General features: G+C 38.7%; 1 protein-coding gene across 1 annotated transcript in view; it reads left to right on the forward strand.

Annotated features, from left to right (window-relative positions):
• ACER2 (alkaline ceramidase 2) overlaps window positions 1-16,508 on the forward strand; it is a 42,744-nt gene extending 26,236 nt beyond the window's left edge. The window contains exons 4-6 of the mRNA XM_053702653.1: window positions 472-609; window positions 11,568-11,705; window positions 13,762-16,508. Of these exons, the coding sequence (XP_053558628.1) occupies window positions 472-609; window positions 11,568-11,705; window positions 13,762-13,948 (463 nt within the window). The 3' untranslated portion in view covers window positions 13,949-16,508. The remainder of the gene's footprint in view (window positions 1-471; window positions 610-11,567; window positions 11,706-13,761) is intronic.
• The last annotated feature ends 2,579 nt before the right edge of the window (window positions 16,509-19,087 follow it).

The raw sequence follows: 19,087 nt of genomic DNA on the forward strand, positions 1-19,087 counted from the left end.
GGTGCCAAGCCAGGCTTGAGTCTGCAGACAACAAGGCTAGCCACAATCTTTTTGCACTGCCATATTGCATTGTTTTGCAGATGTTATCTGTCAAAGCCAATTAGTGAAACATATGTAGCATGGTTAGCCTTGAGGGTGCTGTTCCAGATCTGAGGAAAAAAAGATCCACATATTTTAGTGTTAAATTACATGACAGGGGTGGGGGGATATATGAAAAGTGCAAGGTGTTTACTGTCCCTTTAGGAAAATATCTGTTTAACTGCCGTCAGTTAGTATTTCCGGGGAAAACTGTTGCATGGTTCTTAAGGCTTTTCTCTAGTATGTTAGCTAGGGTCAGTAATGCAATGGCGCAATAATATATTAAATGGACTTCTTAAATAAATGCTAACATGTAAACCTGTGGGCAAAAGTTGCAAATGTCTGCATTTTTTTTGGACAACATTTCCATAATAATCTGTATTCCACCTTTAGATGGAGATTTAAAGCAGTTGTTGCAGTGCTCTCTGGAATTACCACAATTATGGCCTTCATCAAACCTGCAATCAACAATATCTCATTAATGACACTGGGGATACCATGCACATTATTACTCATTATTGAGCTGAAAAGGTGAGTACTGATGTGTTGGCACAATTGTCTGCAGTAAATCCAACCAAACACGTTTGAGGACTTTACACAAAAAAAAAACCCAATAAAACATCCATATTAATACACAGAGGAAAATATATTTATACTATTGTGGCTTTGCGATGCAGGTCGACACATGAGTGAACCTGCTACCACAAATATAAGAAGCAGAAACTGCTTCTTTAGCTTCTATGTCACCTAAGAGCTGGTGAAATAAATCTCATCTTGACACTCGCTTGTTTGGGTTGATTGACATGCCCTGCTCTTTTGTAATTGTTTGTTCAACAGCATGGGGCGACATTGCACAAGTGAGCTGACAGGATCTTTAACTGAGAATGAGTGTACCTGCAATCTTTTACTGAAATGCACACTCAAATGATTGCTGTGCCTCCTTATTTTTTATTATTTGTTAGTTCATTTAGGATTGGTTTAGTTATTCACATACTCACCATTTATTCATACTAGTTTATTAAATCATTTTGCAAACAGGCACAACACATACATGCTAAGTTAAAATTACTTGAACTCCTTAGTATTTGTGATTCTAGCAATACTGCCTTGAAGAGATTAAAGGGGTATGCTCTGCAATATTTATTAAAGCTCCCACTATTGGGAGTTACATTCAACATATAAATTACACCACTTTGTTTTTAACTATCTGAAACTAAGCTCCTTCTATAGCGGGAACTAAAATTATCTTTATACTGACTATTGATTTCAAGGCAGACTTATAGTACCATGGAGTAAGCCACAAAATTAAAATCACATTACGCTTCTTTAGAGGAGTCTGCGGGTATACATCTGACACTATGGGGCTTGGTTAGGAGTCTGGAAATCAGCACAATGTTATAAAAAAAAAATAAGCAAAACTATACATTGTTACAAAAACACTCCCAGATGGGCTATATAAATGGATCATCTACAAAACATTTATGCAAAGAAAAATCTAGTGTACGATGTCCCTTTAATCTAAGGAGGCATCACGAGTAAAACTGTATTCCTGTATGTGGCAGCTTATGGGACCCAGAATACAGCAGAAAGAAGAACCCTCAGGCTTGCCAAAATTATGCGTAGTTACTTCACTATATCGAAAGTTCATTTATGCAGCAGGTACACTGTCAGAAAAAAGGGTACGGTTGGGGTCTGTTTAAATACTTAGGGTACAACTGTTGTGGTTGTACCAGTTGTACCCTCAATGGATCATAATTACACCTTAAAGGTACATGAAACCCAAAATATTTCTTTCATGATTCAGATAGAGAATACAATTGTGAACAACTTTCCAATTTACTTCTATTTTTTATTTTGCTTCCATCTCTTGTTATCGTTTGCTGAATGGTTTATCTAGGAAAGCTCAGGAACAGCAAATAACCTAGGTTCTAGCTGCTGATTGGTCGCTGCATATATATACCGATTGTCATTGGCTCGCCCATGTGTTCAGTTAGCAACCAGTAGTGCATTGCTGCTCATTCAACAAAGCATACCAAGAGAACAAATAAAAATTGATAAAAGGAGTACAATAGAAAGTTGCTTAAAATTACATGATCTATCTGAATCATGAAAGAAAAAAATGTGAGTTTCATATCCCTTTAAGGAACTAATATGTACCATTTAGGGGTAAATAAGGTACAAATATGTTTCCAGCTGTCAAATGGTCCATGTCTGTACCATTTAATCAACAACAAAAAGTATAATCACTTGTGTGACTAAAAGGTTGAGGGGGGAAGGGTGGTTCAAGGCTGCCAAACCCTGCAAGTCCATATAATTTATGCACCACAATTTTTCAATGAACGCATAACTGGCAGTCACCAAAAATGAATTCAACATATATGTTGTACTGCAAAATAATTCATGTTCAATGGTCGTTGGTAATATGCAAAAGGTGGACAAGGCAACAAAAAATACTTAACAACCCATATCTCCAATAACACTGTGTTGCTTGTTCTAAATAGCACACAAGCACTTAACATTTTAATGTTTATATTTAGAGCATCAAGATGATAACTCTTAAAGATAAAGCAAATGTATTAACTTAAATTACAAAGAAAAAAAAATAATTTTAAATTCTGTAAAATAAACAAGAGCTGTTTAAGAACCTGTTTAAAAAAATTGTAAATGTTCCCCAGTCACATACATGGACATTGTGTAACACGCCATAGTGCCATCTATTGGTAGAAGGTTCAGCACCAAAATGTGTAAGGGGGAAATAGACTAATTTGCATATATTTTGCATAGAGTGACAATTCAATGTATGGTTTTAAATTTTATCGTTTATCCCTCCCTTGAATCCCCCTTACTTTCGTGAGAGTTATATTTTATTATTATGTTGTTTTCTTTATATTTATGTTTTATGTGCTGTGTCACCCTAAGTTAAATAGGGTGTTGTTAGAGTCTAGTACAGAGTGAAATACTGCAGTGAATAGCTATTTTTGGAACTATTTCCTTCCTTCCATACAATCTGCAAGGGTACCAATATGTTCCCATACTAAAGGGTACAGTGGGTGTACCTTTGAGGGGTACTGCCCCAGTGACAAGCTGTTGTACCCCTAAAGATACAATTTTTGTACTTTTTTTTTAAATTTACCCTGGACAATTTTGAGACCTTCTTCCTTTCAAACCAAATTTTCTATTGCACTCCCAGCTGTGATTGAGAAGTATACGTCTATTATGCAATAAGAATATTTGGTTTAGACGACTTCCGGTGGGAGGCTTAGCAAGATGGTCGCAAGTAGGAACTGCTCTGCTTGAGACCAAGTTATTTTCTCCTATTCTAGGATTAAATCTCCGCCATCCTGCTGGCCCTTAACAGATTCAGCTGTTCGGGCATCTCTAAGGATCAAGCTTTACAACTCTTGGCCCCCGGAACGACGGAAAGTTGGAGAGGAAGAGAGAGCTGTGGTACGTACTGTTCACAACATAGCTGAGGAAAAAGAAACAAGCATGGAAACTTCCCAGCTCGCAATAGACTCTATAGACTCTCAAAGCAAGGGCATTCTAATTGCCATACAGGGCTTGTTTCTGCCAGCGCTAAACAAGCTGGAATCTACCCTGCAAACTCTACTTGCCAAAACTCAGGCCGTGGATCTTTCGCATGTAAGCCCAAAATGGCGCCGCTTCCCAGCGGAGCCCATTTGCATTCATGCCTGCATGACCCCTGAGGCACATCAGGGACCACACAAAGAGGAATCGAAGAGACAGCCATTGATGTCAGTGGGTTCTGATCCCACTCGCAGAAATAGCAAGGAAGCAGGACCCCCGGCAGCTGTGAAGGAGGGGGTGGAAAAAACCGCAAGATCTGACTCCGAGCTGCAGCGCGACCCTAACAATCACTCTTCTCCCTACCAGCCATTTAAGGCTGTAATTTACCGGGATGTAAGCCGGTCACAAGACAAGGTGTCAGTCGTGGACTCGCTGCTAGCAATGACCCAGCTACAGTGTGCTATCGAGATAAAGCCGGTTGCAGACCCATCAGCTCAGCACCCATTAACCACCTGGATCTCTTGGATTAATACCCTAGATTGTCCTTGCACCTGCCTGTACCGACGGATGCTACAAGGGAGCCTGCAAAGACCTCTCATATGCTGCCCAGTCTACCGTGCTGACCTGCTGCCTGACTGCTGCGCCTTGGGAATGTTCGGACTCACTCGAGACGCAAGAGGCATAGGTTAATGTCGCTTTCTTGGACAGTCTCATGTATCAGCATGCCCGGCCCCCACTTAATACAGATCCACTGCAGTGGAAAATATGGGTCTGGAACAATTTACGATCAGTGTTGTGTGTCGGTCTGGTCGGCAGGTTGTCTCACCTTATTCCGCCACACTATTTGAACTTGTCTAATCCGGTACCTGTTTAAATGTCCTTGTTATTGTTTGTAATATCCAGGGAGTGTAATGTTTGCTCAAACTGGGGCATAAAAATCTGACAACTGTGATTTTGTGATACTCTGTTAGCCCCGACAGCACCTTGCTGTTGAGCTTGCAGTGTAACTTCCAAACTGTCCGTCATTACTGCTTTTAGTCTTTCAGGGTACCTTACACAGACGGTAGTTAGACATAACATGCCTGGAACCATTTTATGTGTCACAGGGTTCGAATGAGAATTGTGCATTGCAATAACCTTGTCAATGGGTTGATTTATAATGGAGACGGTTCACCGTTAGTTTTTTTCTTTTTTTTCTTTAAAGCCGGTTAGATTTTATTCACTGTCTGTTTACTGCATTTGTTCACTACATCTGATTATTTGCAACAGCATGGGTTGAGACTGAAACTAGGGATAATCTGTTATTTTATCTTCCAGGTATAACTTTCTTGGATGGGGTAATAGTATTGTTCACAGTTGGGCAGGGAGCCCATCCCCCATCCCACGCCCCTCACCCCTCACCCTCTAGCTTCAATGGCAGTGAAACACTAATCATTAGACTGCTGCATTTGTAGGCCCAACCCCTCTGTGGTACCCATTCATACCGCAGATAATACAAACTACAAGCCAAGTTGTTAAAATCCCACTTTGAGCATATCTATATATTTAAAGCTGCAAAACGTTCCTATTACCTATACATTCTTAGAAGTATTGTCCCTCTGGATGTCTCCCACTACATAACTACAGAGGTAAAACTTCCAGCTATATTATTCCTACAGTCCCCAGCACATTATCCTTTATCTCTTTATTTTTCTAGCCCCCCAAAAATAAAAATAAAATTCCCTTTGATCCACCACAAGGTTTCTGGTTAAGGAATGGTCCTTACTTCCTCACTATTTAAACCCCCCCCTCCTGGCCCGCGAGGCACGGGCTGGGATGTACCTCAAATTGTCCAAAACTCGCACAATACCAGTAATCACTATGACACTAAACCTTTACTTGTGAGACCACACTATCAATTTGCTCTACAGGGTGCAATATATACATATTCATGTTCTTGGGGGGTGATGGGATTGGTTTTGTTTTGTTTTAGTCGGTGTTTAGTTTAGTTTTGTTGATATTATAAAATTTAGGGGCATGGGTACAACATAAGAAGATGCCAAAACAAGTTTCATGTACCTTCAAGTGCATAAGTGTCTTTCTCAAACTATGCGAATATTGTATATCGATGCTTATAATGTAGCCTTTAATCTAGAACTCTGATTGTAACTTATTCTCTGTAATCTTACTTTGAATGCAAATGTATATGTTGTCTTACTCCTATGTCTCATAGCTTTGTTTGATAGGGTAACAACATTGTTAGCAGTTGTCCCCCCCCCACTTTTCTAGCTTCTATGGCAGTAAAACACTAATCACTTGACGGCTGCATTTGTAGGCCCAACCCATCTGTAATACCCATTTATCCTGCTGACAGTACAAAATACAGGCCAAACAGTCAACATCCCACTTTGGGCATATCTATATATTTAAAGCTGCAAAAAGTTTCCTTTTCCTATACATTCTTAGAAGTATTGTCCCCCTGGATGTCTCCCATTGCATAATTACAGAGGTAAAACTTCCAGCTTCCAACTGTATTATTCCTCTAAGTCCTCAGCATTTTATCTTTTTATCTCTTATTTATCTAACCCCCAAAAATTCCCTTTGATCTAACACAAAGCTTCTGGTTAAAGAGGGGTTTCCCTCCCCCTGGTCCACTAGGCACGGGCTGTGGTGTATCTCGAGTTGCCCAAAACTCGCGCAACACTATTATTCATTATTGCACTGAACCTTTACTTATGAGACCACACTACCAATCTGCTCTACAGGGTGCAAAATATACATATCCATGTTCTTGGGGGGAGATGGGATTGGTTTTGTTTTGTTTTATTTTAGTCAGTGTTTAGTTTGGGTTTTATTTAGTTTAGCTTAGTTTTGTTTATATTATAAAATTTAGGGACATGGGTGCAACATAAGAAGATGTCTGAACAAGCTTTATGTACCTCTAATTGCATAAGTATCCCCATCTTTCTCAAAAATATGCGAATACTGTATATTGATGCATATAATGCTAGAAATCTGATTGTAACTTATTCTCTGTAATCCTAATCTGAATGAATATGAATATGTTGTCTTGTTCCCATGTCTCTTCAATAAAAAGAATTTAAAAAAAAAAAAAAGAATATTTGGTTTAAAAGGGAAAAGGTCTCAAATTGTATGGTCACCAAGGGGATTGACGGATGGGGCGATGTGTAGTGCTAAAGCTTGTTGCTAAGATCTTAGCTGCCAGTCCCACCCCTTCTTCTCTACCTGACCCGGTACAAATGATTAAAAAAAAATGCTTTTGGGATCGTTGCTACTACTCAGAAACAGGTGTTAGGATATTTCATTTGCGGATGCAGGTGTCTCCATTGCTCTGTTTCACTTGGTTGCTGTTTTTTTGTTTTATTGGATACCATGGATGCTGCTGTTCTGTATCAAGCTAGGTAGCCTGAAAGCACATCTCGCTGTCCTGATTGGCTGACTAATTAAGACTGTTGCCCAATCTAAACATTGTGCTAACGCCCATGGTTTGTGGCAGACACTGCACTAATTGGATACATTGCAAGTCAATAGATAAATAAAAAGTCATGTGATCAGGGGGCTGTCAGAAAAGGCTTAGATAAAAGGTAATCACAGAGGTAAAAAGTGTATTAATATAACCATGTTTTCTGTGCAAAACTAGGGAATGGGTAATAAAGGCATTATCTATCTGTTTAAACAATAACATTTTTGGAGTAGACTGTCCCTTTTTAAAGAAGCTTCTCCTATCCTGACTGGTTGAACACCTTTAAGCTACTGCCCAATAACTGTCTCTCTCTGTGTTTCATACGTGGAGGAGCCAGAGAGTAAGCAAATTGGTGCCGACACAGCAGGGGTGTGATGGGCCACACACAGCCCAAGACATTTCCCAGGACAATAAAGTACCAGGACAAGCTAAAAAATCCCGGGATTGTCCTGGAAGATTCGGGACTGTTGGCAACTATGGGCATATATTTGCAGCCACCAATCTGTTCAGCTAGCTCCCAGTAGTGAACTGTTGCTCTTTCAACAAAGGATAGCAAACAAATTAAGCAAATTTGATAATACATGTAAATATTAAAGTTGTTTAAAATGTTATTCCTTGAACCACAAAAGAAAAATTTGGAGTTATGTCTCTTTAAGCACTTTAAATCATCTTGATTATATGCTTTCTTAAAGGGACACAAAACACTGAATTAATATAATTATGTAATCAAATCAGTTTTTTTTATTATATTAGTTGATTAAATACTGAAGAAATAAGTGTAAAGTTTTAGTTGACCACTATGTAACCTAGGTATCTCTTATCTTAAAGGGACATAATACTCATATGCTAAATCACTTGAAACTGATGCAGTATAACTGTAAAAAGCTGATAGGAAAATATCACCTGAGCATAGGGTTGCCACCTTTCCCGGTCTGGGATTGTATGTCCCGTGTCCCGGAACTATCCTCCAATGTCCCGGCCTGCCCAGCTACCTGTCACTCACGCTGTCACACACAACAATTTCTTTTATTTTTTTAAAAACTTAGGTGGCCTTGTGAGTCTGACATGTGTGAGTGAGTGAACTGGGCGCCTCCCCCCCCATACTGTGAGTACAGGAACTGACGAATGGCTCGGTACTGGCCTGGTGGGTCACTGACATGGCGTCTGATTCAAGCCTGCTGCCTAGTACCGAGCTGTTGTCCGTGCGAGCCTGGCAGGAGAGCCCGGGCTGGGAGGAGCTGATGCTTCAGCTGAGACTTGCTGAAAATGTGAGAGACTTTAGGCTGTCGGTGCAGACAGAGGTTAGAGATGCGGCGCGGCCCGCGGAGTACGGTGAGCTGGGGGCGTCCTGTGTGTAACTGTAAATAGTTACTATATACACAGTGATATATCGCCCACATGCACTCATTTGTGCCGACTTTATCACTCACTGTCACTGCCAGGGAAAGCTGGTGCCCGCAATGCGCTGTAGCACTTCTGCCAAGAACAGCGCGTATCTTACTTTTTTTATGTCACACCCTGTCAGGGACACAAGGAACTAGTACCCTACTACCCTACTTGTACCTCACAATATGACCCTCTGTCATAGGAAGGGACTTGTATACTCCACTATATCACTCTCTTTCATAGGAAGGGATTAGTACCCCACTATATCACCCTCTGTCACTGACAGCAACAGACTTGTACCCCACTATATATATATATATATATATATATATAATATAAAATAAATATATATATATATATATATTTATTTTATATTATATATATATATATATAAAATATATATATATTATTCTATATTATTATTATTATTAATATATATATTTATATATAAATACAAATTTTGACTTCATAATGAATTTGAGTCCGTGAGAAGCCACGCCCCAAGCCATGCCCTGAGACACACCCTCTCCACGCCCACTTAAAAAGTGTCCAGGAATTTTCTTGGCAAAAGGTGGCAACCCTACCTGAGCATCTCTATGTAAAAAAGGAAGATATTTTGCCTCACAATCTCCTCAGCTCAGCAGAGTAAGTTCTGCGTAAAAAGTTATACTCAGCTGCTGCCCAGCTGCAGGTAAAAAAAAATAAAAAATGAAGAAATGAACAGCAGCCAATCAGCATCAACAGTGCTGAGGTCATGAACTCTTTTACTGGGATCCCATGAGATTTCATAGTAAACTTCCTTAAACTGAATAGGGAAATAACATGAGAGTGCACGAGGATCAATCCCTTAGCTGTCCCGGGACGGACATACTGATTTGCTGCTTATAAGTCCTTTACAATGGGATGTGGCTACTGAGAAACTTTTGAGGTAAAATATCTTTCATATAGAGATGTTCAGGTGATATTTTCTAGTCAGCTTTTACAGCTATGCTGCATCACTTTCAATTGTTTCAACATTTGGGTATCATGGCCCTTTAACTTCCATGCTTAGGCCAATTAATGACAAGTATAAAAAATGTAAATGCGTGACTAGAATGAGCAAACTTTGGCTATTGGAAATATGGCAGTATACTATTAGACATGTGAAGTCTGGAGTCTTTCTTTTTAATTTATATTCATTTGGGTTATGGTGGAGATAAAAACGTGAGATTAAAATCCTCCCTCATATAAAAGTAAGAGACATAGAATTATTGTATAGAAAATAAGCAAATTTAGGCAAGTATCCCTGCTTGCTTTTCCCCAGAAGTATTCTGTATACATTAGCAATGCACCAGTACAATTATAAAATGCAGACTGTATGTAACCGTTTGAGCAGCATTTGTTTTTGTTGTTGTTTAAAACAGGTTTATAACAATGTATGAATCCAGTAAACGCCTACTAATTTTGAATGTAAAGTAGTGCTTAAAAATACAGAGTTATTTTTAAAATGTATTTTATTAAAAATGCAAACCCTGAAAACATAAACATGCTATAAAATATTACAGGATAATGTGCGACTGACGCACAGAACAAATAGTGATTACAGATGACAGATCTCAAAAAAAAGATATAGGTTTTTGTGAACACTGTACAAAGCCCAGGCTTTAGTTCCTAATCATGTTTCTATCAGTTTCCTTTCATGCTTTAGTGCAATGTGGATACTGATATATATACTGTGCTTTCAGCAGGGTCATTCTCTGTATCCTTGTCAGTTCATAGTAGTGCTGAGACATTTCTTGGAAAGTATTATGTGGCTAAATCCTATCTGAGCCTTCAGTCTGTCCATCTTACGTAAAACCCAGGGATTAGGGCTTTGCATGATATACAGTCATTTGTCAAAACTGCTAGCATAGAGAAGAGCGTAAGTCAAAAATGCAAATATGCCTTTTTTGTTTGAAGCATCAGTGTCTGTATCATTGATTATGCATAACCACTATTCTGGCATATTGATAACATTCATTTAAATGGACATTAAAATTATGACATATATCAGCAATTCAAGGTTTTCTTTGGTGTAGCAAATAAAGGAGAGATGTAATTGAATATTTTGCTCTGAGATAACCAATCACTGTATTTAATAGGATAGGAAAGTCAAAATTAAACTTGCATGATTCACATAGAGCATGTCGTTTTAAGACACTTTTATATTCATTTCAATTTTCAAATGTGCTTTGTTCTCTTGGTATCCCTTGTTAAAAAATGAATATGCACATATCATACACTAGTGGGAGCTGCTGCTAATTGGTGCCTGCACACATTTGTCTCTTGTGATTGGCTAAATAGATATTTTCAGCTTCCTGCCAGTAGTGCAATGCTGTCCCTTCAACAATGGATAACAAGAGAATGAAGCAAATTTGATAATAGAAGTAAATTGCAAATGTGTTTAAAATTGTATGTTCTATCTGAATCCTAAAAGAAAATGTTATAGTTTACTATCCCTTTAATGTTGCACATTTAATGAAAACAGTGGTGCAATTATTAAATATTCTTTTATGCTTCCATGCCCCTTTAATGCTGGTGAAAAAGTATTTTCTTATTTAGAATTATATTGACATGTTTTAACAGTGCTCTTTCATATACATTTTTTTTTTAGTTGAAGTAAATACAGAAAGCACCATTAATGTCTATGGGGCCAATTTTATCAATGTCTGGTGGATCATGTCTGCCAGACATCGCTGAATGCCGACAGCATACTCTGTCAGCATTTAACATTGCACAAGCAGTTCTGGTGAACTGCTTGTGCAATGCCGCCCCTGCAGATTTGCAGCCAATTGGCTGCTAGCAGGGGGTGTCAATCAACCCGATGGTATGCGATCGGGCTGATTGATGTCCGCAGCCTCAGAGGCAGCGGATGAGGTAAGGAGCAGCGGTCTGTTTCTGGCGAGCCTGAAGGTTTGCACGGAAACAGGTGTATTCAGGGCCATTCGTCCCTTGATAATTCGTCCCCTATGAATCTGTTTCTTATTGCTAACATTTTTTATATTTATAAATGATTGTGATCTAGCCTTCTGTTAATTGTCTAAAAAATTAAATACATTAAAAAATATAATGTTATGTGCTGCCTCTGTTTCAGGTGTGACAACATGCGAGTTTACAAACTTGGATTGCTTTCTGGATTTTGGTGGACATTAGCATTAGTGTGTTGGATCAGTGACAAAGCCTTTTGTGAGATATGGTCATATTTCAACTTCCCTTACCTCCACTGTGTCTGGTAAGTTTTAATGAAATGAACCACAAAGATATATATATATATATATATATATATATATATATATATATATATAATGTCATATCTTGGTGATTAAATACTGTATTGTTAAAAAATCAGCTCAATAGCAGTTCAGGGATAAACCCCTTTAGAAAATCCTGGTGGAATTCGTGTTCCTGGTCTCTGTTTTTAACCCCTTAAGCCTATTGGCCGTATGTACTATGCCACAGAGTACTTTGCCTAGAGTACCCTTTTGATGTAGTACCTACGCCCAACCTTCTGAGTCCTGCTGTGGTCCTTGCTGTCAGCTTTGACAGCTGAGACTGCAGCTAGAGGCAGAAGGCATCTGGCTTTATATGGTAAGAAAGAACTGATCATTCTTTCTTTACCATATGAAGGTTGTTTGCCGATAGACAGTGACATACATTCTGTGTCACCATCTGTATTGGCTTGCAGTGATACTGTGGGTGATGTAGGAGGGATGCAGGGGGTGCATCGCAGGAGTGGGGAGGGAGAGGAGAGGGTTTGGTGGGTTCCCTAGTCAGGGGTTTTGACAGGGAGGAGGGGGGTCCCAAATGATAGCTTGGAGGTGGATCACTACACTACAGAAAAATAAAATGTAATACATTTATTCAATTTCTATAAACTAGCTACTGACAGACCTTTAGAGGACAGCTTTAAGTGAGAGAGGAAGGGGTTAGAGATCTGTGTGGGTGGATAAGGGAGAAGGGAAGATTGAGGAGGGATCCTTACAACAATAATAAAATACAAAAAATGAACAATAAAAAAAAAGCCTTAAAACTGATGTGGGGGTGGTGGGGGGCAATAGAGCTGTTTGGGAGGAATTAGGTAGGGATCAGAGGATGGGAGGTGCCAAGTGGGTGAGTAATCATTACACTAAAGCTAAAATTAACTTTACAAGCTACCTAATTAACCCCTTCACTGGTGGGAATATTAGAAGTGTGGTTCACAGCTGCAATTAGCAGCCTTCAAATTACCAAAAAGCAATGGCAAAGCCATGTATGTCTGTTATTTCTGAACAAAGGGGATCCCAGAGAAGCTTTTACAACCATTTTTGTTAGGACTGCACAAGCTGTGCGTAAATAATTTAATTGAGAATCCCAAATTTGTGAAAAAGTTAACATTTTTTTAATGTGAACGCATTTGGCGGCGCGCTCTAGCCCATAATCAGGTAAATTTCCTCAGTCCCTGTTCTTATATTTTGTAGTTACATACTTTTAAGGCTCCGCCTACCTATTATGCTGTGCACGCTGACATACCAACTTTTTAGAATGGTGTATACAGGTACAAATTGCCAAATCCAGAATTCCAAAATCTAGAATTGTTCGACTTTTTCTGTAAAAAATGTATTAAGACTACCATTTTCCCGCCAGTCTTAAAGTTTCTACCTGCTTCTTTGGTCTGTTTTTTGTGTTCTGAAATGCAGATGAGAGTCTATTTATTTAAAACAATAACTATTACCTTTCTGATTACAGTACTGTACTATCTTTCAGATGGTGCTATGTATAGGAACGTATTAAAATGATATAAAACTACCTTTAGGTCACATGTATAAGTTGTATTATGACATGTACATATTGCCTAAAAGACATTAGATATTGTTGTTTACACTTTCTCATCCCCTCTCCAAGCTGTCATATTTTACAATATGCAAATAATCCGAAATCCGAAATCTTTTCCAGTCCCAAGCAGTTTGCATAAAGGGTCTTGTACCTTTAATAACCTTATGATAGAGTCTGATGACAGCACTCCAGCAATCCTGGCAAGGAGATTAAAGCAGAAATAATTTTAGGGATATTTTACAGAAAATTTAGACAACATAAATAACAGGCGTATATTTATTTTTCTTGATTAAACATTTCTGGGTGATTGTTTTTAATGTGCCTTTAAGACACAATTAAATGTCAGATAAGTATTAATTGCCAGGTTTATTCATTTGGAATTAAGGTTTTAAGAAAACTAAATGAATCCCACACACTAAACATTTTAGAGGCCTCATAGAGGATAAGTAATTGATCACTTATCTTTTCCCTTGCAGGCATATTCTCATCTGTCTTGCAGCTTATCTCGGCTGTGTCTGCTTCGCTTACTTTGATGCTGCATCTGAAATCCCTGAACAGGGCCCCGTCATTAAGTTCTGGCCTAGTGAGAAATGGGCATTTATTGGAGTTCCGTATGTTACCCTGCTCTGTGCACACAAAAAATCGCCCATCAAAATCACATGAATCTATAGAGCTTAAAAACCAATCGTATTTATTTATGGATGCACATGATTTTTGGCTTGCTGTTATCTTAGAAACTTCTGGAATGTGCAGAAATAGGACTGAGGTATTGATTTCCTATATCTTTAAATCTCACTACCTGGAATTAGTTGTATTATTGCACACAAACAAAACCTATGTGGCTTTTTTTACTTACTGCCAAACTAATTTATTCAGGGGAAATAATGAAATCTCACTAAGTTCCTGTACTTATAACTAAACAATTCTTCTAATGAGACATAATTATACAGCCTCTATTTATTGAAGATGTTTTTATATCCATTTGTATATTTTGTACGACTGAAGAGTGTTCTTCGAGTAACTTATTCTAGTATTTACACAGATCTATATAGTGTGATTTTATCTTTATATAGGGTTTGCGTGGTGTGTGGACAATTTTATGACACGGTCAAGTCTTTGCATCTAAAATACTCAGATATGTATTTTTGAATGGATGCCTCTTCTGGACTTTTTTTTTAAATAAGGCACTGTATGAATTTGACCCATACGCTTATTTTAATGAGAACATGCAGAAAGACTTAAGTTTGGAAGTAAAATCAAGCTTTTTCCATGCTACATTTGTGAAACAAATTTGTGATGCAACCACAGAACTGATATTGTAATGGCAATGCAATTGTATTGCGCTTCAGTGTTGCAGAATTGAGACTGAACAGAATCGGGGCAATGTGTGAAGCGGATTTGTACAATAAAGACAAGGCATGATGAGTCTAACACAAAATGGCATTTCAGAAATAAAGGTGAACTTACTTTCTATGAGGTCACATGCTCGACTCTAAGAACTATTTAGTGAGCTAATTTTGCACATGGTCTATAATGTACACTCAGGGGTTTACATATTGTTTGGAACACAACTTGCAAAATACTATATGCTTTGATATCTGCTAAGTGTTTATGAATATAAATTGTGCAGGCTTTCTTTACCATTGTTACCAGTGGTCTAAAGAGAAATTATAGATGTCATGCAATAGCCAGTGTTATCTTTAAAGGAGATTAATGAGCTAAATGACTATTACGCAGAGCACCCCCCCCCCTCACACACACACACACAAAGCCTGACCACCTACTGCAGAGTTAGGACTTATTGACTAGAACTGCATGACAAATTAAAGCCTATGCCAGCCAAATATAAATTGCATGTTTTTTATAATAATTATTATTAACGAAAATTCTTAGTTACCTTAAGTGTTACACAGATTGTTCCAAAATGGTTCTGGCATGGAGCACTTGAACAATTATAGGGGTAAAATTAGTGCCAGAATGTACCGAAACAGTTAACAGAAAACTTTTTCTGAGGACTCTTAAATGTAGATCAGAATCAGAAACAAATTCATGACTTCTCTGCATAGCTTAACATCTTCCCAAAATACCTAATCATGCAAAATGGAAACCAGTGTTTCATAGGATAACATTTTGAGCAGGGGCGTATTATGGCCTAGGCCAACAAGGCTGGTGCCTAGGGCAGCAGATTTGGGATGGACAGCACGTGCCCTATCCTCTCTCTAAAAGCCAGCACACAGTGCAGTGAGCGATAAAGTGCAGGTTTTACAGAGAAGACAAGGCACGTGCGCTGATTACGGTCACTCTTCACAGGCAGTGCTCCTTTAAACCGTTGCTTTATTTAGAGCCGCAAGCATTTTTGCAGTGGAAGCGTTCTTGGTAAGAAACTTGACCGGGGATATGCTTACAAGGTGAGGCTGGAGGAAAAGACCTTGTGCTGATATGCTACCTCCCTTTATCAGCTGGGGTGGGTCTGCGAGCGCAGTGCTTATTGCAGGTCTTAGTAACTAACAGACTAGATGCAGCTGTGCACTGCTTAGATCAGCTTGTGATGTCTAATCATAAACTCTCAGCACTAGTGTAAAGTGTATTTCTCTCTCTCTCTCTCTCTGTGTCTCTCTCTCTCTCTCTCTCTCTCTCTCTCTCTCTGTGTGTGTCTCTCTCTGTCTCTGTCTCTCTCCTTTCCTTTTTGCCCTCTGCTTCTTTTCTTTCCCTTCTCTCAAGGAGAAAATGGTATGAGATGCATGTCGTTTAACCCACCTGTATGCAAGTGTTTTGCTAGTCCATTTTCTTTTGAATTGATATGAAGTAACAAACAAAACAAAAACATTTTACACACGGACCCCAAAAAAATATTTAGTGGAGAAAAGGCCTAAATCCTTTAAGGAAGGGGGGGGGGGAGCAGGATTTTGAGTGCCTCGGGCAGCACAAAACATAAATACGCCACTGGTTTTGGGAGTATAGTGATATCTCAAAGTGTCAAATTTATTAATGGTATAAAATATTACATTGGTTCATGAAAAGAAAACTCAGTGTTTGTTACTTTTTTAGATTTATATGAAATATCATGAAAAAAGTGTTTTAAATTAAACTTGTATTTTTCCTGCTGGTGGAATGTTTTTAATTCATGCTGTGTGTATGCTATTTTATATTTATGTGTTTGTAAAGTTTTGACATACTGTATGTAAAACAAATCTTGGAATTAAAATTTGTTAAAAAAATGTGATCTCATTTTTATTAAGTCCTTCTAGTATTTAACAAGTTATTTCCTCTTGCAGAGCAATAACAATGAAATTGTGAAGCAATATGAATGGTCAAACCAAGGCTCAAGAAATAAACGGCTAGATTACATTGCAATTAGAAAATCACTATAGGGCCCCTAAGAGTTAAAATATCCATTGCAAATTAAGCACCTGCAAATGTATAAGAAAAAGAGAATGATCTTTATATTTAATGTTATCTGAACTAAGAATAATGAGATATGAAACAAATGCTGAAATAGAACTGTGTTGATCCCTAGGCTCACTAGTTGGATTACAAATAGACTTCTGATGCTGATTATATTATATTTTATCATGAAAAAAACAAAAACATTAAAGTCTGCTGCTTCTGTTTCCCCTGGGACCAGTGCACTGTTTCACTATGCACTACACAGTCTTTGTATACAGAGTTAGAGGAGGACACTCTTTCAACCAGCATCAGGAGTCTTGCTAATGCAAACCAGGAAAAGGAGCAGCAAAGTTACCCCCTTGTAGTTCCCCATTATTGCAGGCATCTTACTCAACAACTGTGGAAATACCAGACTAGGGATATGTGACCTCTGGGTAAGCTCCTTAGATGTTGCATCCAAATTGTTTTAGGTCAAGTCAATAACAGCACACAGAGAGCCATAGGGGAACAACTTAAAAAAACAAGATCACAGAGAATAAACTCTTGGGACCAGTGAAATCAAGGTTTGTGGCTATATTGACCTCTTTGACACATAGAGATTCCAAAAGTTTGCTGGAGCAACCAAGCTGATCAAGGAATTAGTAGATAGCACAGAGCGGGCGAGAAAAGTAATCTGGTGGGAAAGAACATTTAAATGCCTGAAAAATAGCATTATGATTAGTAGGTCAAGATGGGAGCCAATATATCAGTATGTGTACACTATTATACAGATGATAGATTGAGATGTTAGGTGTTGATTGTCATTTAGCGATCCATCATCTCTAAAGCTTTTAGTACAGTACCACCATTCAGCTATATTATGCTGACCCCAGAAGCAGTATAAACCATGTTGTATCAAACCTGTGATAGAATTCAGGGTAAGCCAAGCAGGGTAAGGCTCCAACTGGTTATCATACAGATCTCGGCTTCAGGGGACAACAAGGTAACTGGAGCACAGGGTAAGCGTGGTGAACTTCAAGCATATGATATTAGGACAGGCAGGCTACTGATGTTTTATATATAAGACACAAAGACAATAAATGTATCCTTTACATATGTCACAAACCTACAAAAACAGAAGATATCATCCTCTGTTTTACTCCCCTAGACAGAGGATAACACCATGTTGTCCTCTAGCACAGCAGCACTTTCCTCTCTGTATAGTGGAGGACCCTCCTCTTTCCTTGTCTGTATCTGTCACAGCTTTGTGCGTGAAGAGACACTTTTTTAATGCTTCTTGTGTGTAGTTCTCATTTAGCCCTATCAGGCCAGAATTATATTGTTTCGTTGACTGAGTGCAGTTGAGACTGTAACAACAACTGAGCTACTAAATAGCCCAAAATAGAACCTTTGAAATCCGGTTTATTACATTTTCTTGAGAAACACAGGTCTAGACTTTAGATCTCACAAAGAAAGCACCAGTAGGGGCTTTGTGATTGCTTTACATATTAAATCTGTGTTTGAAAGTCATTTTCAAATATACACATCATATCAGGTTCTTCTTTTTTAGATGAGATGATCCTCAAAAAATGCTTATTCTGAGTGTCATGTGTCAGGGACGCCTCACCACCTCTTGCATCAGACTTGTCTGGGGTCTACAATGTGTACCCCTCAATTAACCCACATTTTATACTAACACTACACATATATCCCAGTTCTTATCTTGCTAACATTTGGGGCCAGATTGTAACTTGAGCGATATAGCTTGAGACTACAACTTGAGCATGTGACATGTTGCTTTGAACTCAGAATCTCACAATCAGTATCGTTCTATTTGATATTTCAAGTCACAGGTTAAAATATTTAATTAAACCTTGTTGTATGCATGCAAATTAGCACACCCCATACTTTCTATAAATTGGGAAACTCTAATTAACAGGTTGGCCAAATTAACTTTGATTTTACAAGTTGACTGTTGCGTGCCCCAGCACATGGTAATAAGCTTTCAATATAATGGGGCATATGCAGGCTCGCCAGAAATAGCAGTTAGGAAGCAGCGATCACAAAGACCGCTGCTCCATAACCTGTCCGCCTGCTCAGAGCAGGTGGACAGACATCACCGGAAATCAACTCGATCGGGTTGATTGACACCCCCCTGCTGGCGGCCTATTGGACGCGAGTCTGCAGGGGGGGCGTTGCACCAGCAGCTCTTGTGAGCTACTGGTACAATGCTGAATATGACGAGTCTGTTAGGACGATGCCTCTCTGATTGCGCACGGTAAAGAGTTCCAGAAAATAGGGGCAGCATGGCCGAATGCTCTGGAGCTTGAGTTTGTCCTTTATTCTTGGCACTGAGAGGAGAAATGTGTTGGCTGACCTAAGTGAGCGGGATGGGATGTAGGGTGTCAGGAGCTCTTTCAGGTACTGTGCACCTTG

This window comes from Bombina bombina, chromosome 2 (assembly GCF_027579735.1).
Source record: "Bombina bombina isolate aBomBom1 chromosome 2, aBomBom1.pri, whole genome shotgun sequence".
Classification (NCBI taxonomy): Eukaryota; Metazoa; Chordata; class Amphibia; order Anura; family Bombinatoridae; genus Bombina; species Bombina bombina.